Source organism: Nansenia antarctica, assembly GCF_963989245.1.
Source record: "Nansenia antarctica genome assembly, chromosome: 7".
NCBI classification, from domain to species: domain Eukaryota; kingdom Metazoa; phylum Chordata; class Actinopteri; order Argentiniformes; family Microstomatidae; genus Nansenia; species Nansenia antarctica.
The window spans coordinates 48003213-48027991 of NC_137677.1; the positions used below are offsets into that span (position 1 = coordinate 48003213).

The 24779-nt window shown below is 44.6% G+C and overlaps 1 protein-coding gene across 1 annotated transcript; it reads left to right on the forward strand.

Moving 5' to 3' along the window:
• Positions 1-10685: 10685 nt before the first annotated feature.
• On the forward strand, positions 10686-14338 carry LOC308162694 (F-box only protein 47-like; the record flags this gene model as incomplete). Its single annotated transcript, XM_080536836.1, has 10 exons — positions 10686-10860; positions 11072-11224; positions 11480-11556; positions 11722-11799; positions 11885-11993; positions 12164-12337; positions 12535-12675; positions 13586-13728; positions 13882-14041; positions 14220-14338. 10 exons carry the CDS (start codon positions 10686-10688, stop codon positions 14336-14338), a joined length of 1329 nt encoding a protein of 442 aa, XP_080392962.1.
• Positions 14339-24779: the final 10441 nt, after the last annotated feature.

The following is a 24779-nucleotide window of genomic DNA, read 5'->3' on the forward strand; positions in this document are numbered from 1 at the left end:
CGGAGAGGAAATCCCGTTGCTCGTAGAGGAGAGTGGAACCAACGGAGAGGAACTACTAGACATCAGTGATGAGGAACTTGCCTCCATCCGGTCCGGGAGTGTCTCTCAGGCCATTAACTATGAAGAAGTCACCAAGGAAGTCTATGGTGAACTTGCAGCCACATTTAGATCTGAGGTGGTGAGGCTTGAGTCTTCAATCTCTGCCCGTAAGAAGTCCTCGATTCTGTCCATAAAGGAAGGTATGGTGGAAGACATCCTATCTGGACTGGCGAATTATCCAACAGCAGAACTCTGTGGTGATATGTATCTGGAGAATTTAGAGGATGTTCCCCAGGTCAGCCGTTGTTCCGGCGTGGATAGACTTTCTAATGAGGACATTAGATGTGAGGCCACAGAGGCCGTCAGCGAGTGGCTCTCAGCAGTGTCTGCCATAAATATGCCTGTCACATGCAGTCTACCCATATCAGATATCAATATGGAGGCCTCAGGTATTATTGATGACTTTGTGGCAGACATGAGGTCTATCACTCACTCACCAGCTGGGCCTGGTGTTTCAAAGGAGGAGTCTCTGCCTTTTGCCCTGATTCTAGTTCAGAGGCTTCAGAGAAGGCTGGGAGCGTTTTACGCACGGCTGTTGTCTTTTAAAGGCACAAGCCACAGGTCTCTCGAGTGCAAACTGCAATCAGACCATGACACCTGGATCTGCTCTGGTCCAAGCGAAGTCTTGCCTGAGTGAGCCTCTACCTCCAACAACTGTCTCACCAGTTGGAGTAGCGCTGCGTAGAGGTCAGAGTGAAAGCTCTCGACCGATGGTGGCTCTCCAAAGCACTGCGGTGAGCCAGCTCAAACTCGACCACAGCACCAAAGAGGTTCTGAGCGAGATTCTCGTCTTTTATAACACAGAGGATGAGACGACAGCCTCCGCTGGACCAAGGGCGTCAGATCAGTCCCTCGCTGCCTGCGAGTTTGTGGAGGACGTGTTAAGATGGTTAAAGGAGTATTCTGCCTCCTCCTCCTCATCAGCAGAGAATTTGTGCGTGTCTCCCAGCGCAGTCGTTGGACTGTCCAAGGAGGACTTTCAGAGGCAAGCCGCTGAGAAAGTGAGAGACGTCCTCATGAGACCAGAGAGATGCTCCCCCAGTGCAGGAAGTACTTCCCACCACTCTGGGTTAACTACCTGTTGTGCTGACTTGTCAGCATTAGACCTTGTTGGCACGTTTGTGAATGGCATTAAGAGCCTGTTCCAGACTCAGGAGTCCTCAGCTAGTCCCAGTCTGCTCCTCGGGGGAAGTGTGGGAGGTTCTGAGGCCTCTGAGGTATCGGAGTTGAGACTGTGGTCTACAGCACAGACCACCTGGAGAGATCTGCAGCAGAAGCTGAAGGAATTCTTCACTCAGCGTGAGATGCATGCCGCTGAGCAAAGTGCATCTATGGCTAAGGCTAGGGAGAGCATTAGCCAGATCCTGGTTGCCATTCAGGGTGACATGGTGGCACAGTCAGAAAAAATGGAGACCTCAGTGGAGCTCCGACAATGGCACAGTGCTGTAGGATCTCTACTGGAGAAAGTAGAGATGGTGTCTAGTGAGGGTAGTGATGGACTTTCCAGTGAGGGTGGTGCATTAGTAGCTACAGAGTTGCTCAGGGCCTCCTCCTCTCTGTCCACACGGTCCAAGTTTGAGAATGTGTCTTTGACACATTCAAAGCTTGAGAGCTCTGATGAGACTGTGCCGGAGGATTCCGTCAGTGACAAACAGCTGATGGCCGACGTGGTGAAAGTCCTGATGGACCACATGGACCTGCCGGTTCTTGAAGAGGTCACCTCTCCCGGAGCTGACCTCACCAGACGGGAGGAGCTGCTGTCCCAAGTGAGGTTCCGCACCTTGACTCACGCCCTTGTGGACAGACTCCAGGCGCTGATGTCCCTGCACAGCAGTCTATCGGTGGATGTTGGGAAGTGTGTGTCGGACAGTGTTCTGTCCAAACCGACACAGGCAGAGAAGCGTTTTAAGGTGGGCATTGAGGTGATCTACGCCTTTGCCGAGGAGTCGGTGAAGCGCTTGCTTCTTCCCGTGATCGTCCCTCGCTCATCATGGAGCACGGAGGAGGAAGCTTCCGACAACAACGCCCCGACCAGAGTCTCCAGCCCCAAGAGCCTGCTGTCCACCAGCTCTTCGGAGATATACAACAACACAGTGGATCTGTTCTCCAGGGTCCTGGTCCATCAGGTGATGGACAACGTATCAATGGCCACAACAGCCTACACAGCCTCACTCACACAGCCTCAGAGTGATGCTAGTGGGAAGAAAAAGAAAGGGAAATTTGGGAAATTCCTTTCAATGTTGAAGAGAAAGGTAAAACAGATACAGTATATACAGTGAATTTATCAAAGAAAGCCACATGTACTCGGTGATGTAACGGTAATGTAAAGTCTTACCAGTTTATCATAAAACAGAAGACAAGCTATGCATTGTTGTTGTAGGAATAATGGGGTTTTAAGAGATATGTTCTGTCCTTGATTCTTCTTCTGTAACAACTGATGTAGTTCAAGAAGAGCAAACAGGTAGGTGTCCAGCCTCCAGCCCCAGGACAGGAGGACAACAAGGACGGTGTCCAGCAGCCTCCAGCCCCGGGACAGGAGGACATCAAGGACGGTGTCCAGCAGCCTCCAGCCCCGGGACAGGAGGACATTGAGGTTGCCCACGACGATGGACACAGCAGAGGTAAGTCAACATGTATAACACTCAGACCAAGGACATACTAACCAAACTAATAAAGTATTCTGTAGCTATAGGCCTGGTGAAGCTCATATGCACTCTCTCTCCGGTCTCTAGCGGCCAGCCCAGTGAGGTCTGTCACGACTCCCATTGAGGAGAGAGGATCTTCAAAGACACAGAAGCGTTCCCTCCTCTCGAGGATGCTCACGTCTGTGAAGAGCCTTGGCCTCTGCTGCTGTTAACGCAAACAGTGTCCATCCAAGAAGACCCAGTAACCGTTTTCTGGTTACAATGCATACAAATGCATAGACTCAATAAAAAATAATTTGGCTTGCATTCCTTTTGCTTGTGCATTTTTCATATCTTAGGAACTTGTTATGCTGAAGATTGTGTAACTAGATAAGTTTGGTCTTTACAATATCATAGAAATGTAATCATAACAAGAATCATACAAGACATATTAGAAATCATCATTAGAAATATACATTAGCTAGAAATGGTTGGTCTACTGGAATGATCTCTCCTGGTTGGAAAATAAAGACCCACACACACAGACAGAAAATGCACTACTACAGAAAACAGACCTACACACACAGACAAGGCCATCCCAATGACAGCTGTCACAGAGGGTCACCTAAAACAGCGGTCCCCAACCTTTTTTGCGCCACGGACCGGTTTCATGTAAGACAATATTTTCACGGACCGGCCTTCGGGTGTGGGGGCATAAATATATCGAAATGATACGACCGCAGTGTTTCCTCCAGGAATTTCCACATTAGTGGCGGCCAGGCAAATCAATTTTTTCCGCGTGCACAAGGAATAATAGGAAACACTATTATGGTGACAACAAAAAAATGACTTGGGATGACCTATCATCTTAGACTTTGTGTCACAATGTTTGAGGGTGTTTTTCTGTTCACCCTAAAGCCCGTTTCTCTCTGACAGAGCTAGCTTTACACACTGAGAACACAGAGCACACAAGTGTCTGCCCTTCTGGAAACACATGAAAGAGAATCCCACAGTTAGTAAGAAAGTGCAGTGCTTACATATACCTGAAATACCCATATTCCCACTTTCCATAAGTCATCATTTTGTGGAGCTCAGCCTTACTGGAACATTAAACATGCTGGGTTAGAAATATGCAGAGTTTGATAAAACTTGAACACTCTCTCCATTCATCTGAGGGTTTATGCCCTTTATTCTAACTCAAACTGTGCGTGCGTGTGACGCTTTTTCCATTTCAGCAGAACATGACCTCACATGTGAGAACACAGAGCAGCTGTGTGTGTGTGTGTGTGTTGTGTGTGTATGTGTGTGTGTGTGCGTGCGTGCGTGCATGTGTGTGTGTGTCTGTGTTTGTGTGTGTGCGTGTGTGTGTGTGTGTGTATGCGTGCGTCCATGTGTGTGCGCAAGTGTGTGCTGCTCAACCCGACCACAACTATTCGGCTGAGACCAGAAATGTTGTCAACTCCTGCAGAACACACCTTCAGCAAACAGCATACAAGCCTACTGTGTGAGAGTGGGCGGTTCTGATCTATCTATCTCATCTATCTCACTCTGCAGAATGGCTTGATGTACCATAAAGACTACTGGTATGATACGTTAATTCACAGACGGACAGAGAAAGAGAGAGGGAAAGAGGTTGAGATATAAAGAGTTGAGGGTGAGAAAGAGGGAGTGAATTAGAGAAAAGAAAGGTCAGGTTAACAGAAGAGAGATAAAGACAGTCTACATGTTCTGGATGTGGCCATAGTGTTATGCTTTAGGGCCACTGGCTGATGCTGATCACTCCCTGGTGAGCTCACATGCTGTCTGTACATGTATGTTTGTCTGTCTGCACGTGTCATTCTGTTTGTTCTGAATGAATAAGGCCTTTCAGTGATGAGGTCATATAAACCAGGAAATACTTGCAGACTTAGACACACTTGAAATTGTTAACAACACCGCCTGTGAAGGTGGTAATAACAGTTGGCGCTCAAATTAAAGCTATTATCGTTTTATTGGTGGTGTTATCAGAATTGTTTTCTGTGTTTAACTGGCGGAGGTATGGTTGGTTGCTTTTGTTTGTCTACGTGTGCGTCTGCATGCGTGTGTGTGTGTGTGTGTGTGTGTGTGTCTACGTGTGCGTCTGTATGCGTGTGTGTGTGTGTCTGTGTGTGTGTCTACGTGTGCGTCTGCATGTGTGTGTGTGTGTTTGTGTGTGTGTGTGTGTGTGTGTGCATCTGCATGTGTGTGTGTGTGTGTGCGTGTGTGCGTGTGTGTGTGTGTGTGTGCGTGTGTGTGTGTGTGTGTGTGTGTGTCTGTTTGTCTGTGTTTGTCTTTGTGTCTTTGTCTTTGTTTTTCTGTGGGTTTTCTGGTGTGTCAAAAGTGCCTTTTCCTGACTTCCCCACTCTTGTAATTACATGAACTTGTGGATTTTGTTGTCTCCTCTCTCTGAGCAGTGATTATCTTAATTATCGATTATCTTATCATTCCACTCTTGTCTCCATGGAATAGCATGGACTGAAGCCTGAATGGCAATGTGGTTTGTAACCTAATTTAGCATCACCATAACACAACACATCATGCAGTTGGATAATGGGTGGCACATTGGAGCACTCATACAAAAATAAACAGCAATCACATACACACATTTATTTGCAGACACTTCATACCCACACTTCATACCCACACTTCATCTATTGAATGTTAACATGCCACCCTACAGTGAATGTCACATACCTCTACTCACACTTACTCTATCAAGAGTTACACCAGCTTAAGGGTGGCAGGCAGGCAGCCTCTATACAGTAGAAAGTGAATCGTTTTCTGTTAAGACAATGTCATCACACCTTTTGAGGACAGATCCACCACCTCCCTATTACATTTTGTAAACAGTTTTTCTTTTCAGACCATGTTCCACTAGAACAAATGTACTTTCACCCCCTTGTAAACAGTTATTCTTTTCAGACCATGTTCCACTAGAACAAAAGTACTTTCACCTCCTGCTATCCATTTTAGCCTGCTGGAGTCATCGTCAGCCAGGTGCTTTCATGCATTCCTACCAACATGGCAAAGTTGACATAGTATCCATTCACACAACCGAACACATTGCTTCAGTAAAGTTTATTCAGCCAAGTGGTTTATATATAAACCCACTCAAGTATATGGGTGTATGGGTGATTATGTCTATGTATAAACCAGGCTTTGAACCTCTGAACTTCTGGTTGTTTCCCCAGTCACCACTGCATAACGCTGGTCCCATTCATCATGTCAATAGGCACCCATTCATCGGAAGAACTTGTGTGTGTTTTCTCTGGTGTCAGGACAGGCAATGAGTCAATGTCCATACATGACATGGTTTCCCTGCTAATGACCCTAGCATGTGTAGCTATAAAATCCCACTTGTTCTATTTCCTCTGTCGAGCACAGCGGTCATATTTAGGAATGACTTGTTGAACGCTGAAACTGAACTGAGAGCTGAATGCCTGCTGAGGAGATATGTCGACAACTCTTGGAGTTGGCAGGCACAAATCGCCTAAAATGAGGCCATAACAGTGAACCATATCCAACAGGGGAGGCAGGTGGAGGGTGGGCGAGAAATCGGAGGGCGGACTCATTGTAATGTATGGAACGGAATGAGTAACGGTATCAAACGCGTGTGACATCCAAGTATTGGCCATTTGGGTTGCTTACGGTTACACACACATATACCTACAGTACGCCTTACTTTGAGGACCAGAAGATAATTGCAGAAGCTCCCTGAATGTAGTTTGAACGGTGAAACAAATGACTAAAGCACTGTAGCTACAGTATTTTACAAACTAAACAAACAAAAAGGGAAATGTGATCCTCAGAGTCTGTAGGGGGGCAGCAGTAAGCACAGTGGAAATACTTAGCTGGATAACAGTGAAATAATTCAGTTAAGTAGCATGTCATCTGTACGACCCCCCTGGCCACTGCCGGAGGAAAACACTTACACTAATGTTATGATCCGCATCTCCAAACACAGCGGGGAAGAGAACATTCTTGAATACCATTAACTTGGAATTAGGGAAAGAAAATGAATGTTATTGTTGTTGGATCCCTCTTGACTGAAGAAATTATATTCTAGATCAGTTAGAACAAACTTTACTGGATGAATAGTATTGGGGGTTATGCTAATCAATGTGGCACAATGAATTACAATGATGTGTAATAGAATAGAATAGAATAGACACAACAGATTTTATTTTTTACACATTTCCTAAAAAGCTTGAAATCCAATTTGTCCCATTGAAATTGATCATTTGGCTTACAGTCAGTCCCAGTTTCTTCTTGCTGCTCCAAGTTCAAGTTCATCGGATATGCACAGATGACATTTGCAGGTTGGGTAAAAACTATACTATTAGGTTGGACTATATGGAGTTGCAACAGTGTGTACAGGTCAATTTACAAATCAATATGTACAGTTTTATAAATATATATAATATACTATTAATATACTACTAAATATACTAACATCTATCATAAATATAAACTGCTGTAGTTAGTCAATATTGCGGGGGGGGGGGCATCCTGCTGGGGGCAGGGGCAGATGCCTGGCTGTGGCCTAGGTGGTGTCATTCAGGGCACGGATGGCCTGGGGGAAGAAGCTGTTCTTGAGTCTCTCCGTGTTCGCCATGTGAGAGCGGTACCTTTTCCCTGACCGCAGCAGAGAGAACAGTCCATTATCAGGGTGGCTTGGGTCCTTCAGGATTCTCTTGGCCTTGGTCTTGCACCGTCTGGTGAAGATGTCCTGAAGGCGAGGGAGCGGTCCTCCTGTGGTGCGTTCGGCTGCCCGTACCACTCTCTGAAGGGCCTTGGGGTCCTGCATGGTGCTGTTCCCGTACCAAGCTGTGATGTTCCCCGTCAGGAAGCTCTCGATTGTGCATGAGTAGAAACTCCGGAGAATCTGGCGGGACGCTCTCGTTTCTATGCTCTGGAGGGTAGTTATGTTGCGGCACAGATTGGATAATGACTTGCAGACTTCCTTAGAGCACAGAGCAGTGGAACTATTAACCTTGTGAATCTGAGCCACACACACACACACACACACACACACACACACATATCGTCCAACATCCACATCAAGATAGAAATCCCAACACCTCTGGAAGTCTACAGCAGACATGTGATACAGATGAGAATCAGCTCCCTCTCAGAAAGGGCCAGAGAGTGCACGAGGAGCAGGTGGGACTGTTTTGGTTATTGTTTGAATTAGAGTCTAATCATATTCAATGGGCCTCTTTAATAGCCCTGTAAATGTCTTATCCATGCAGCAGTGGAGGCTGGTGACTTCCAGAATTGAGGAGGCCAATTTTTTTCCCGCTTGCTCGCTTCACTCGCGATGGAATGTTCCCTGTTCTTCTTATCTGTCTTTGTTAAAAATTATTAATTTGTGTTTGGCGGTACTGAAGGGATTGGGACACTCTCAGGATGGTGGATGAAGCAGCTTTTATTGCCTGCACAATGGGTCATCAAATAAACAAAACAATTGGCATGAATCTCTGGTCCGCCTGCAGCAGCTATTGTCCCTTCTGCTCAGGCTCACAACATTCACCACAACATACTACATACAATCAATGACATGTCAAAAGCACTCAAACACTATGTCAATCAGACACACAACATACAATTCAGAACAATACTTCATCCATTTCTAATATTTATCCTGCAGAACAGCACTCATACACGCGTGTGGCGGAAAAAGGTACTACATGTGGAATGCAACATGACGTTACTGACTAGCCATGCCCTAGATCGCGAATGCTAGCAACACCACGAGTGGACTCTTACAAAATGCACCAAAACATAGAACTCAAACAACATATGTAATAAGTTACCTGCACAATGGGTCAACAAATAAACAAAACAATTGGCATCTCTGGTCCGCCTGCAGCAGCGATTGTCCCTTCTGCTCAGGCTCACAACATTCACCACAACATACTACATACAATTATTAATTATTAATATTAAAAATAAAACTGTTCAATAAATCCTAAATGTTGTCTACCTATTCGATGTATAAATTGCGCCAGAATCTCGCCGACTTCCGAGGTAATTTTAATATGAGCTATTATTTTAATATGAGCTATTATTTTCAGGGGAAAATGGCTTCATGTGATTGGACGAACAAAATGTCAATCTTTCAGCCCTGGACTCAATGCATGGTGAGGCCAGGCCTCCTCTGCCCACCCATTTTCAGTGATTTGGCCAATCACATATTGCCATGAAAAAATTTGCATTATGACTTCTATGAGAAACTTTCCTGGGGGAGGCCTGGCCTCCTCAATACAAACGGATAGGGATTCTGGCCTGTAGGTGCTTTACAATTGCAATATTGGGTTTTAGCCATGGAAAAATTCAGATTTATGAACAAAACGGAAATAATATGAATATAAAAAAAATTCAAATATGTTTTTTGTTAAAGAAATAAATAAAAATCTCTCACTTTAAAATCTCTCTCTTCTCTCAAATTATTGGGGAGGCCAGGCCTCCTCCACCTCTATGGAGGAGCCTCCACTGGTGTACATAGCCTTTATTTATGTAAACCAGCTCCTTTCCCTTCTTGTTTTTAGTTTTTTTTCCTAGCACCAGGGGAGCCCCCCCCCCCAAATTTCGTTGTATGGTACCTGTACTATATTAATGACAATTCATAGCTTTCATGTGACGTCACAGCATAGTGGAAACGCCCACCTGACGGGCAAAAGGCACTTTTTGCGGGCAAAACCCACGGGCAAAACCCACTTTTTGCGGGTTAATAACTTTGATTTCCCGTGGGTTAGGAAAATAATTCCAACGTGTCCGGATAGAGGACAGGGAATCCAACACTATTTGAATGGTGTCAATCCTCCACTCCTATCACCGTGGACACAGCAAGGAGCGAATTCCCGGATATAAATATTCCCTCCCTCGCTGACAGCGGGAGTTGGGAGTTTCGTCCAGCAGCCGGTGAACGCCCGGTTGATCGAGTTTCGTATTAAAAGTATATCTTCTCGGGGTGTCAGCGCGGTGGTTAAGGGCTCAAAATGACCGTATACTGATGGTGAATTTAGCAATAATAGTATTATGTGTGTACCACCTCCATAACCGGTGTTATTCACGGGAAAAGCCGGTCAAGGAGGCACCCTTTGCAGGTCAATAACTTTGATTCTCCGGGTGTTATGATAATAATTCCAACGTGTCCGGATAGAGTAGAAGACAGGGAATCCAACACTATTTGAATGGTGTCAATCCTCCACTCCTATCACCGTCGTGTATCTTGAAAGTTCTTCATGGGTGAGGTGGTCTAAATAGTAGGCAGCCATGTTGAGCGATGTTGCTATGATACTTTTTGCCCGTCAGGTTGGTGGTTGCTAGGGAAGAAACCACGTGACTGAAAGCTATGAATAAAGACCATTCATTCATTCGAGATGACGGCGCGAGCTGATCGTATTTCGCGGTAGCGCTCCTTGGGTGCGTTCGTAAATTTGCTCTGAGAGCGCCGGAACGCACATTGGGTTCAACGTCATAAACGGACCAATTAATTTGATTGGACAACAGGCATTCCATGAGTGCTGATCAGATTTCCACAGCGTATTTACGAACGCACCCCTTGTTGTTCAGCGAGTGTCCTCGCGAGGGAGCAGGAACAGCACACAAGCGCAATAGCAGCTCGCCGGCTGAGGTAAAACTGTCGGTGACTTTAGTTTAGATATATTATAGTTTATTATTATATTGTCTCATGTCAGTGGTGTCAATATTTACCAGAACACATAACAGCATGTGAAGGAGCATTTAAAACTCAGTAAGGCAACAATTTCAAAGGTTTATTGACAAGTGCCATTCTCCTCAGCTAGGTAAGTTCATGCAGCTATCCTAGCCAGCAACTTTTCAGTTTGTGGCTAACCACCAAGTTTAACTAACTAGCTATTTCCTTTCGCTTCTAGATTATTTGCGGGACAATAAAGGCTTGACAGTATTCCAGTTATTATGGCGAAAGTGACAAGGAAACTCACGGTGACCCACAAGTATCACCGCAGACGCCGGCCGTATCCCGTCAGGACCATGACCACCCGCAGTCAGAGTCGTCAGGTTCGGGCCAGTGACTGTTTCTTTGAGCGGCTGGCCCCCGAGGTCTTTGAGATGATCCTGGACAGACTCTCTGGTGGGTTCTGTTTGCTTTGGACATTTTTCAGGATGGGTGAATAATGATTATTTAGATGAGACATATCTATGAGGCTTAACTATTCTGATTGAAGCCGTTACCAGGGGCAGGGTACTCAATTGCATGATGGTCTTACATATGTATAGCTCCAATGACGTGCATCTGAATTAATGAGATGTTTCTCCCTGCCTCATTGTTTGTTGTGGTAAAGTGTTGCAGATCAGTGTGTTGAGCATGGTGTCCAAGGCCATCAGTCGCCACATCATGGGCTATGTCTCCACTCAGACCTGGAGGAAGAGGAACATCGTACAGGGGTGTCATCACTCCACCGAGGTGTCCTCACTAGAACACTACACATCGCTGGGTGAGAGGCTCCTCAACAGCTTTATTTGATTAATTTTCCTTTATTTTACTTAGTTGGTTGGCCAAGAACACACATGTTTATAATAAACTAATATTCAGAGCCACATTATTTCTGCTGTAATTCTTTATCAGGTAGATAGACCAAAGTATTATTTCTATCTCCTTTCATAGGGGGTCCGATGAGGAAAGCAAGTGGTCCTGGTTGGCAAATATAGTCACTATGTTACATTCTTGTTGTTTTTGCTCATTGTTTCAGGTTTATTGTTCAAGAGATGTACCCTCTTGTTGCCAACAAAGGATAGGCTAACGTTCATATATAGCAAGTTTTCACAGGTAAGACAGAGAGGTGAGGGAGGACAGATGAGGCAATGTTTAGCTGTGTGTGCTCTACAAACATTCTCACATTTCTAAACAAACCAAACAGTTGACAACATTGAATAGATTGTTATTGTCTAGTTAACCTTACTTAGACTAACACAGTTGTTACCTCCCACTCAGGTTCCTTGCTTCATGATGGAAGAGTGCATTACATCAGTGCAATGCCTAGGCCTCTCCAGCTATGGAGCATTTCTACAGGTGAGAGCCTAGTTACAAAGAACATCAGACAATTTAATATCAAAGGCTGAATCCTGTATTGAGATGGTTAATGTTTGACTGACAGACATTGATAGCCGGCTGGCATGAGCTGGAGTGTCACAGAGTTTTCAACTTCCTGTGCGACTTCACAAATCTACCCCAGAAAATCATGTCAGTGGTCACAGGAAAGCCAGGTGAGTGTCTGTCCCTATAAGAGAGAGAGAGAGAGAGAGAGAGAGAGAGAGAGAGAGAGAGAGAGAGAGAGAGAGAGAGAGAGAGAGAGAGAGAGAGAGAAACAAACAAAAAGGCTAATTGAAAGAGTGTGAGAGACGTGAGTGATCCGTATGTCTTTTTTCTCCCTCAGGTTCATGTCAGCTGTTGGAGCAACAGATCCGTCTGTTCTGCAGACAGGTTCTGTTGGACCCCTGGAAGAACAGCAAGGACACTCTGTTCTGGCTGACCCGCATCCTGAAACCCTGGCCCATTGTCAGCCAAGCCCGGCTGCTGTTCATCCTCTACGGACCACTGCTACCAGACGGTGAGAGGGACAATATGGGCCTTCTCGGTTTCTACCTTAAAAAAACTGGTTGCACTTTTGTACAGTATATAAATCACTTGTTAGTAATTACATGGTGAAATTCTAATGTTAATAATAACAAATGAAATGCTTGTTTTTTGGTTGGCCAGAGTTGCAAGGCAAAGTGTATGTGTAGTGTAAGGGAATGTTCTTTCCAGGTTCGCTAGGCTGGCAGGAGCAGCTGCGTGCTGGGGTGGCCCAGTCCGACCTGGCCAAGGCTCTCATCCTGCTACACAGCGACCTGGAAGCCAAAGATTGGACCAGCGACACCATAATGGCCATCCTGGAGGAGCTCATAGGTAACTGCAATAGCCCAGAGGACTTGGCAACTTTGAATGATTATATTTTACACACCCAGGAATGGTAGACAAACCTTTTACACTCTTTTGTCTGTATACTGTATATACTGTATGTCTGGTCAGTCCACACGTACAGTATGTACCATTACCATAGGATTATAGATTTCACTAAGCAAATGGTGCGATGATGACTGATGTATAGATGATTCACTTACCTTAAGCCTGGTACACATATAAGGATTTTCTGATTATCACATGAAGATAAAAAATCATGGATTGAACAGTCTTGATCGTATTGTGTGTGGTGTGCTCCAATATACAACCACATGCATAAAGATCTGTCCTCCAACAGTCTGGAGTCTCGCGTGAACAGGGTAGTAGTACCCTGACTGACCTGTAGAGGCAGCCATGTGCTACAGGGAAAATAAAGTGCAGAAGAACGAAAAGAAGAAGACGGGTCAGTCAGCTCGCTTCTTGAGTGGCTACATTCCATTCCACGTCACAATCGGACTTGGGAGTTGTCAGTTTTGACCACAGACAATAAGACTTTTGACCGTAAATATTGAACACGTTTAATATTTACGATCGTCGGCCCCGACCATTTTCCGAGCAGATTGTCGGGAGAAATTGACTCTTAACACACCTCACACCACAGAATAATCTTGTAGGATAATCTTTAGAGCCATCCGATAATCGGGCGTTTGCTGTCCTTGGTCGGAAGGGGGGAAATCGGGCCAAAATCGCCCAGATTATCTTTATGTGTGTACCGGGCATGCGATAAATGTACTTCGCTTGTAAGTCGCTTTGGATAAAGGCGTCTGCTAAATGTCAAAAATGTTAATGTAAAGTGTGAATGCTGTGTGTATGAATGACAGTTGTTTTGTTTTGTGCTGGTTCTGTTGGCCTCCAGTCCTCCCCCAGGCATGGCACATGGAGAATGTGGCTCGTCTGTTGTTCCTGTGTGGGAACAGCGTGTGCTGCAGCGTGCTGGCCAGCAAGGCCCTCAATGGACGCCTGTTTGAGATCTCACGACTCATTGTGTACCTCGTACTGGTCAGTCACTGCTGCTAAATAACTTTATTATCTGCTCTAGGGTTCCGGTATCTTTTAACCTAAGAGACACATTTCCCCCATTTTGTGCCCACTTAACGGAAGGTACTGCCTGAACCGGCCTGAGCTACTGACATTTCTGGTTCCCCCTCTCAGGTGTGTGAGAAGGACGGGTACTCCATGAACTGGTCCGTCAAGATGGTGCAGCAGGTGTGTGAGGTGTTCTCCTCCTCTGCTGACAAGTGGTCCTTCATCCAGGCCGTGGAAAACATGTTCTCAGACGTTGCCTTGGAGATGTACGAGATTATGGTGGCTGGTGAGTTGTTATAGGCACTTAGACTATCGTATCAGATCAGGGTCCAGATTCTTTCAAGCTTTGTAGCACTAAAATAATCTTAAAGTTAAGGGCATATTATTTGGGAACACATTAATAGAAAAACTGTTAAAATAAGTAGACATATGCAGATTTCTAACTGTCAACGATCTTGTCACAGATAACCATCAAGAAGACTTTGAGATCTTCCAGAGCGCTTTCTTGGAGTTCTCCAGCCTCCTCAACGCCAGTGCTCACTTCCACACTGTGATTCTCAACATGTTCCTCACAAAAGAGTGAGATCGAGGAGAGGAGTAGTGTATATTATATATTATTATTGTTATATATTAATATATATTATATTATTATATAGAGTGATAAAGGGCATTCTTTTTGGGACCATGGATTTTCCCTCAATGAAAGAACATAACATTCTGTAGTATTACTTTCTTTCACAACAAACCGGATGCTCTGTCTTTGATTGTAATCTTTGAGAATAATTGTTTTTTTTGTTATGTCTTTTATCTATTTATCTATATCTATCTATATATCTATATCTATATCTATATATTTACAGTATACGTCTGTGTAAACTACTCTTCTGGATAGAGGTGTTCAACTTGTATTGTATTATGGTTATGTATTTATTATACTGTTGTTTCTGTATGAAATATAAAAACACATTTGTATTATCATCAATTAGCCGATCACAAATGTTAACAATGAATATCTCCTGAAGACAGATGGATAGCCTGGGTAAATTAGGCTGTAAACCTACATATCGATCTATAGTAGTCTAATTGCCTAGATATACAATAGATCGACATCTATATTATTATTTCATACAAGTCACACTCTCTCACCTTAAGGCTACAGAATTAATTTACATTAAACTATTGTCAGAAGCATTTAAAGCTCAGTAAGGCACACAGCCACAGTCTCGTTTCCATGGTATTGAGCTTGTAAATACTGTAGGTCCAATGTATTCTACCCATCTCTTGAATCACACTCATTGGTAAATGGACTGCACTTATGTAGCATCTTATTCCAAAGCGCTTTACAATGGCCTCTCATTCACCCATTCACACACACATTCACACACCAATGGCGGCAAGCTACCATGCAAGGAGCCGGCTCGCTCATTGGGAGCAATTTGGGGTTCAATGTCTTGCCCAAGGACACCTCGACACATGGCCAGCCGGGGATCGAACCGCCGAACTGCAGACCTTGCGATCATTAGACGCCGGCTCTACCGCCTGAGCCACAGCCGCCCCATATTCATCATTGCTCCTCGTGAAAAACAAGTGAACCCTAAGAGAGTACAGTTTTAGCAGAACCAAAGCTCTGTACTGTGTATGGCTCCTCGGGGGTTAATCAGGACAAACAGACACGGCCTCTGTCGGTGAGGGATACTGTGCTGTCCGGTCATGGTAAAAAATTAAACCAGGAACGCAGGGAGAGAAAACACCCCCAAGCTCAGCAGTCACAGGTCACTGGCAAGGGAGCATTTAACTGAAATACAGTATGTGAGAGAAATTCCAAGAACAAAATTCAGAAAATGTGTTCACAGTTAGGTTAAGCTGGGTGCATATTGACAGCTTCGGTGAGCAAATGGAAGGGAACACACACCGTTACAGTATGTGAGCACACAAACGCATGTACAGGAAATACATGCACACACACAAACACACCTCCTTTCTCCTAAAGTGAAACATTTGAGAGGACTAGAAGCTTTGACTTTCAAAGGACAGGAGGTCAAACAATGGCAGGTAGTTTATCTTCTTGTAATGATCTACTAGACCAGAAGGCATACACACGCACGCACGCACGCACACACGCACGCACGCACCCATGCACACACGTGGAGGATCACACACACACACATACACACACACACACACACACACCATAGTCCACTGGAGTGACTGAGGCTTTCACCTGGTGACGTGTGGAGGTTGGAGGCCAAGGTGAAAGGTTAAAGTCTCTTATGTGTAATTCTAGTGAAATAGCTGTCAAGACCGCCAGAGTGATCACTCAGTTCATGTCATTTGGACGAGTTTTGAGTTGTTTTACTACACAAAAAAAGAACAGCTCAGTCCTCTGTGCCCATTTCAGGAGCTCCTGTAGCACAGCAGTGAAAAAGATAGGTAACCAGCAAGCCATGATCATTCCATAAACAATCACAATCAAAGAATAACCCATGTCAAAATGATCTATTGTAAATCATATCCACGTGGCACCAGCTTCTTGACTCGAATCAGATGAAGCACATTTCTTTTAGGGGGAGTTTTGGCCATCCTCTTCATATTATGACCATCTACAGGATGTTACTGTTAAAATAACAAGAATGAGATGTTTTCTCCTTCCCAGTGATTCCTTTCATCTGTTCATGTATTCAGGGCTTTTCTGTATGTAATTTACTGTTACTCCTGATGTCCAAATGGGAAATAATGAAAAGCAAGTATCAAACACATGTGCGCTCAGTTAGCACGCACACACACACACACACACACACACACACACACACACACACACACACACACACACACACACACACATACATGCACACACAATGAGAGATGATTTATGGGACTCTAAACCTGGTCTCACTCAGTCTGTTCCTCGTAAAAATATGATAAACCAGAATGCATGCTGGGTACTATCTGGTCTCTCTGCCCCCTCTATGCCACTGGTCTAAAAACTGAGAAGAATTTAAACAAAATGTGAACCAGGGGAAACTTGCCCAATCCCTTTTCTGTGTTCCTTATACCCCGCCCCTTTCTCTCTCTATCTCTCCTAGCTTTAGAGTTAGTTTGATTTGAAACATCAGTTCCTGATTATGAATCGTTAGTCTCAGAGGTGGCTCTGAATAATGAGGACTTTGACAGAATGATCTGGACACACACCAGCTGGTCTATCTCTGGCTTTTCTCACCCAATATCTCAGACACAGTTGGTCAGAAGCACAGACCACCTGGAAAGACATAGCTGGAATTGGCAGGGTGCATTTGATCAATTTGTTTAGTTGTGTGTGTGTGTGTGTGTGTGTGTGTGTGTGTGTGTGTGTGTGTGTGTGTGTGTGTGTGTGTGTGTGTGAATGCGTCCGTGTGCGTGTGTGCATTTGTGTGTTTGGGTGTGTGCGTGTGTGTTTGTGTGCATGTGTGTGTGTGCGCGCACGTGCATGTGTGTGTGTGCGCGCACATGCATGTGTGTGTGTGCGTGCACATGCGTGTGCGTGTGTGTGCGTGCGTGCATATACAGTATGTGTATGAGTGTGTGTCATTTTCACACATGTGGATGTGTGAATGCTTCCAGGTATCACGTGTTGATGTATCATTTACTTTGACAACTGTTAAATGCTGCAGAGGAAATTTTGTGCAACCAGGTTAAAAGTTGCCATCAACCCTGAAGTGAAGAAAGTCACTTTAGACTGATGTTTTATATCAGCTTTTAAAAGGAACACAGTGCAGGAGTACAGACTACAGTGTTTGAACAGGACATTCCACAGCCAGGCTTTAGAATAACATTCCCTGCATGCACAGCTACTGGGAGGAATGACCCCAAGCGCCCCATCAATGTCCAGTAACAAGCATGCACGCAAACACACACACACACACACACACACACACACACACACACACACACACACACACATACACACATACACACACACACACACACATATACACACACACACACACACACACACACACGGTGAGAGGAGTTTAGTGCTTATGGATCTTATGATGTTAGTCTGTCCATACTGTCACAGCTGTTGACCACTCAGTCAGACTCATACTATTTGGTGAGGATCATCAGACTAAAATACTAGATTTGTGATTTCTCATGACACACAGTACAGTACATCATTTGTAGGAGACACAAAAGCAGTTTTGTTCTGAGGTGCATGGGGACTGTTGTAGCAGGTGTACAGTTCAATGTGTGACTGATTCTGTCCTAGAGGGTGCTCATTCAGAGCCACAGCTGCCCTCTTAATGCCTGTTTCCATTTTATGTGGCAGGAGGCCATCAATGATGGTTGGCTCTCTGAGACCCTGCTTCAGATTTCAGCCGCTTCCTCCTACCCTCCTCAACTCCTCTCATCCTCTCCTCCCTTCCTCCTCTTTGTCTTCCTCTTCTTTGTCTTCTTGGCACCGTTTCCCCTGCCGGAGGAACAAGTGGAACAATACCGGCGGCCATGTTAGGTGTGTAAATCTACTCCTGCCAACATTCCCCTGGCAGCTCAGGACCAGGAAACATACAAGCAAGGGGATCATCTCTACAGGAAGTGTTTACTGCTTCAATTCCCCTCGATGATATGTTCTAAGTTCTGGGCCCAGGACAGTCTGGACGGATTGTATGGCAGCTAGTGCTGAGGCACAAACATGTACATTTCAAGCCTGCAAACTGTGACACTTTAAATAACGTGAAAAAATACTTTTGTGCAATATGACAACCCTAGTTGACTATCTGTGCAGTATAGTACAGTGGATTGTGTACATAGCCTTTATTTATGTAAACCAGCTCCTTACCTTCTTGTGATTTTATTCTTTTTCTAAAAGTGTTTTTTTTCCCCTTTCCTAACACCAGGGGAGCCACCCCTCCTAAATTTCGTTGTTTGGTACCTGTACTGTAGCAATGACAATAAAGTCCATTCATTCATTCATCATTCGATAACAGGATCAGTTTTCTCACATCTACTGAAGCCGCTTTTGAATTGGTTGCGATACTCGTACATAGCACCTCTTTGTCATATTTTCATATATGATTGACATACTGTACATTTGGATATGGCAGAATCATGAAGGTATTACAACTTTGTTTAATACAAAGCTCAATAGACACAAGACTCAAAGAAGAAATACTGTAGAATACTAAAAACCTTCAAATTGTAGGAGGGAGACAAGGGCTGTCACTTCCTTCTTGGTGTAGTCTGAAGCGTGGGCAGAGCCTTGGCAAATAGAGGGTGAGATGGATTAAGGCTGAGGATGTTTGCTCTCTCCCTAGCCCCAGTCTTGCAGTCTCTCCCATGCATCAAAGTGCCGTATCCCCCTGCGGCTGACAGCTCTGGCCCTGGGGGCACCGAGGCAGTCCCGACGTCTGGGACATGGTGAATAGGCCCTTAATACCATCAAAGAGGAGCGAATGGAGAAGGAGCGAACATGAAGAGAATGAGAAGAGTACTAGTGGCGCAAACGAGAAGAGAACACACGTACTCTATACACATACAGTCACACACACACACACGCACTCGCGTGCGCACACACACCCCGCACGCACGCACACACACTCATGCGTATGGGTGGAGGAGGCGCAAAAACAAGATGTTCAGCCAAGGGCTACAGAGGGATTGTACCTCTCCTGAGTTCCTGATGAGGAGTGCCTTCTATTCCTGCAGGCGTTGGCAGAACAACTCCTCCAGATTTTGAGTATTAAGATGAAACACCATTGTGTTTTTTAGGGGGGTAGACACTCTCTGTTCAATTGTTCTCCAAGACTACAGAGTTGTTATAATGAAGAACAGACTTATCTCAGACTTAACAGTCCAAACATGATACACAACAATGGCTACCATGGTTGCAATGAACACCAATGAACACCATAGGCTCAGCGTGTTCACACCTCCACCCCTCCCCCCCCCCTGAAGTCAAGGGAGCTGGTGGAGGTCAAAATCGGCTCATCGTATTGATTGATTGATTGATTGATTATACTTAAATGTCCCCGAGGGGAAACTTGTCTTGGGCATGGTACTTTCATGCTTCAAGTGCAACAGAGACGATACATACAACATACAGCAGGCAAAGTAAACAAAACAACAGGACAGCAGCAAACATTGAGTGACATTGGCAGCAGTTTCCACCTGGACATGGCATCATTTGGTATATACTGTATATATATTGCACATAACCCTTCAAGGCTTTTACGGGTGTTACATTTCCCATATTGTTCAAAGCCAGGTAGCTTAGTCTCTAACTTGCAGTGGTTTACATCACCCAGGAAGAAGAAGCCACGTCTCGGTCAGAACCAAGAGATTCGCCTCTCGGTATTCAAAGCAGCTCTTCATGTTGACACGTAGCTCGTCCATTTTAGGCGGGGACCGTCACCGCACATTGCTGAGGATTATTGATGGCAGCGGTGGTTTGTTGTTTCGCCGACGGAGGCGTTCACGTACGCCTCCCCGGCGACCTCGCCTGCGTTGTGGCCGTGGCCCGGTGTCTGTTGGCTGGGTGGCGTTCAGCACAAAGTCTGGTAGTGGCTGAGGTGGTCGGAGAGACAGCAGCGTTTCCCTGGAGTATGTGATGTGCTGTATTGTTCCATATTCCCCTTGCGTATTGGTCGCACGGCAGCGGAGACGGTCCACAAGCACAAGAACACTTATATGTTCATTTTGCCGATAGACATAGACATATTACACAAAACGGACAAAAACGAGTAAAAACACTTTGAAGCAAACCAGTATCACCGGCCCGAGTCGCTACAGAGCAGGGGAAGACACAGACACACACACATGATACCATTCCTTATTATTCTATGCATTGCAATGAGCCCGTCCTCCGATTCTATCTCCACCAGCCACCCCATCAGTACAGGTGGCAGTTGTCTGATGTCTATAGTACAGTACATGTTCTCTCCTGATACAGAGGCAGGCAGAGAAACATGCCCAGCAGGTCCTGAGTCTGGCTGTAGGCCTGATTTAGCGCTGATGAATTAGGCCCTTACCCCATCCTTTAACTTGGTCTACCCTCTCCCTAACCCAGGAATACCTGCCCTACATGTACCCTTCGCTTGCCCTAATCCCATAAACCTTAACATTGATTAAATTCTAATAATGCCTAAAACATGAATAGCTGCATTTTTATCAAACAAAGCGTACACCATAGCCAGATATGGCATCAGAGTGGATGGATGGATGAGTGGGTGGCATGATTGGGGTGGGTGGATGGGTGGGTGGCAGGATTGGGGTGTATGGATGGGTGGGTGGCAGGATTGGGGTGTATGGATGGGTGGGTGGCAGGATTGGGGTGAATGTGGGTCGTTACGGCCCTCTGTTTTCAAACAGGCACACTGTCTGACCTCACAAGCCATGAAAGTGCTCCCAACTGGGGAAGAAATGTGCGAGACGTCTGGGCACTGAAGCCAGGCTGGCTGAGTCACACCTGCTGTCTGGGGGCCAGTTACAGTTGACAGACTTTACTCCCAGTGTTACAGGATATGACCATACAGAGGCAACACTGAGGTGCATGGTATTACAGTTAGGTGGTACACACATCTGATTTCATATGTTTTTGGTTGCATACGTTTTGGTTTGGGATCGTTGTGCACATACAGCTGATATCAAGATCAAGGAAAAATTAAAATACTGATTATAAAAAATAATAATAATTTAAAAACAAAAAGGTCAAGGAAAAACGATCTATTTGACTTGGGACTGGTGAACTGCACTGCACTTAAATGGAGTTTGCATACTGATCTGCATTTGGGTCAAAAACTGAGCAATATGTGACAAGAGACTATAGGAATAAAGAGTTCTACATTTCAATATGTTTGCTTGTTTTCTTGTTCTGATGTGAAAGATGATGCTAAAGTTAAGGTATGTTCCACAGAGAGAGGTTCTAAAGAGGTTCAAAACAGTTAAAGGGTCCTAAAATGAAAAGCATACATGGTGTTATGCTGAAGTTAATGTAACATACGGAAAAACAACATGATTCTAATTGGAAATATTTGTCAATCTTTACTAAGTTGGCCATTGATCTTGCTGTGAACCTTGCACGAAAGCCTGAAAAAACACCAACACACAGCTGGTTGTCTCATATAATCATAAACATTAACAGCATCATCATTATCTCCCCTTGGACCAAAATGAAAGAGAGACACCCTTTTCAGTAAGCTCGGGAGCCTGGCTCACCAGACCAAATCACAAGTTAAAAGTCTAGGTGTCATTTTAGATTTGGATTTAAGTTTTAAACCCTGTATTAGTAAAGTGACCCAGACAGCTTTCTTCCACCTAAGAAACATTGCCAAAGCACAGCCTTTTTTTAACACAACAGGCTGCTGAGACACTAATTCATGCTTTTATCACTAGTAGGTGAGCCAGACCACGGCAAAGCACTTTTTACTGGTCTATAAAAAAATTGGAACTCATACAGAATTCTGCCAATGGACTTTTAATTAAGACCAAGAAGAGAGAGCGCATCACTCCTGTTATGCTGAACGACACTGGCTCCCTTTAGAATTGATTTGAAGGTCTTTTTAATTACCTACAAAGCTCTTAATGGCATAGTACCTTCATACATCTCAGACTTTTTAAATATCCTATCAACCACAAAATGCCTTTAGGTTCTCCAATGCTGGCCATTAACCGTGCCCTAAGTACTCCACAAACAAAGCGGGGAAGCTTCTTTTATGTATTATGCACCAGAATTGTGGAACTTTTTCAGTGGAATTATCTAATGGCTTTCAGCAATCGTCTTAGTTCTCAGATGGATAATCTCTTTCATGTCTGTTGTGCTATCCTTTTCAACATAGAGCAGATTTCAGGCATTAGCAGCGCAACTGAATATGATCATCTTATGTAGAACACATGTGGTGGCCTGATTACATCTGGGGCAAAAACCAAGAGAAGAAAGAGAGAGAACTCACAGAATAAAGCTGTTGAACTTCTAATGTGCTCTCTCTCTCTCTCTCTCTCTCTCTCTCTCTCTCTCTCTCTCTCTCTCTCTCTCTCTCTCTCTCTCTCTCTCTCTCTCTCTCTCTTTCTCTCTCTCTCACTCTCTCTCTGTCTCTCTCTCTCTCTCTCTTTCTCTCTCTCACTCTCTCTCTCTCTCTTTCTCTCTATCTATCTCTCTCTCTCTCTTTCTCTCTCTCTCTCTCTCTCTCTCTCTTTCTCTCTCACTCTCTCTCTCTCTCTCTTTCTCACTCTCTCTCTCTCTCTCTCTCACTCTCTCTCTCTCTCCTGATGGACTTTCTACATCAGTTTGCTGGTAAATATATCTTAACATCCTTATGATTGATTTGAGACATGGACATTACTCATTGAATACAATAATTGGACAAAAGACAAACATCTGACATATCCTGTTTTATGAGCATTAATCTAGTTAAAGCATGAACGTGTGAATCAATCAAATTGATAAATTGAATCAATATGATCCTACTCGCCTTTGTACTCTGTTTGTTTGGTAGGATGATGCTAGGAATCTAATTCAATCATGGTTATGATCCTACTCGCCTTTGTATTGTGTAAATACATATAAATACATAAATATGTCCACCACATGTGAGGATCATTGTCATACATGGAATGGAATGAGGAATGGTATCAAACATGCGTGGCTTGAGTTGTGTTGTCCCCTCTCTGCAGTATCAACTGGTCTCTCCAGATGTGCTGTACTGTACCGTTCTAGAAGAGAAGAGTTGGTTGGAGGAGATGGGTGTTACTTCACCAGCACTTCTGTCACTGCCAATATAAACATGCTTTGGCCTGGAGTCAGACTCAGAATGAAGTAAAAAATACATTTTACATGATCTAGAGACTCTCTTGCCTCCCCCTCGCTCCGTGCTCATTTCCATTGCTGTTGCTGAGCTAGAAAAGGGAAGAAGTCAATTCCAAAGCTGTCAATCATAAAAAAGAAAAAAAAGAAAAAAAGTTGCTCAAACTGCATACGTGATTTAAATCCAGTTTAACAATTTCCACCTCAGTCCCTCTCCTGCTGTAGCAGCTCCGATAGGAATGCCAAGATTCCTAAGGGTGGATTTCATGGGGTGGCACCAGTGAGTGGGTTATTCCCGTTCAGAGTCATTTCCTGGACTTTTATCCTTCTTTCCCAGGCATCCATCTCTGTGTCTTTAGTCTCGAGCTGATGTGCTGGAGAGATGTGAGAGAGAGAGAGCACTCTGGAGCCCTTTGAACAGAAAGGGGATCATTTCAAATTGCATAGAGGAGACAGGAGACACATGTTTCTCAAGGTCCAGAACTCCTTTATTATATACAGTACCAAAGGCTTTTGTCAGTGCACTCTGAAGGTTTCTAGATGATCACCCGACTCTAGCGCAACCCTATTCTATGAAGAGCCCTGAGCATAATTGAACACATACAGCCACTGTTTACTTAAGGTTACATTTAAGAAGACATACTTACAAAGTAATATGTACCAACTACCAACAACACATAGTGTCACCTGGTTTAATGCATGACAACATCATAACAGGGGGATCAGTGGAGGCTGGTAGGAGGCGAAATGGGGAGGGCGAGCTTATTGTAATGGATGGAAGGGAATGAGGAACGGCATATGTTTTTGATATGTGTTTGATGCCATTGCTTCAGATAATCATGGCTGGACCGTTGTCCGATCACGTCTCACGGGGCTGTTCACTCGAATCATGGTGAGCTAGGAAGCGTTGGCAAATGGACGCCATGAAAACCCCAGAACAATGTGACCGTTGGCTTCAGACTGAGTTTGAAGGGAGGATGAATGTCTCTGGCAGGGGGGGCCGTTTCCTGTGCCATCTCTGTACAGACGCAGAGTCACTCACCCAGATGGACCGTTCTGTTGATTACTTGAGAAAGAGAGGCAGTAAGACGATTCACCATTTTGCAAGTAGGCCTGTTTGCTGTAAAGGAAAAGTAGGCCACTGAAGGATTTTTAAAAACTTGTTAGATAAACAGCACATTTGAGTCTGTCTATTCGTTGCTTTTTATCTTATCGCAGCAACATTTACAGAGCTGTATACAGGGTTGAAATA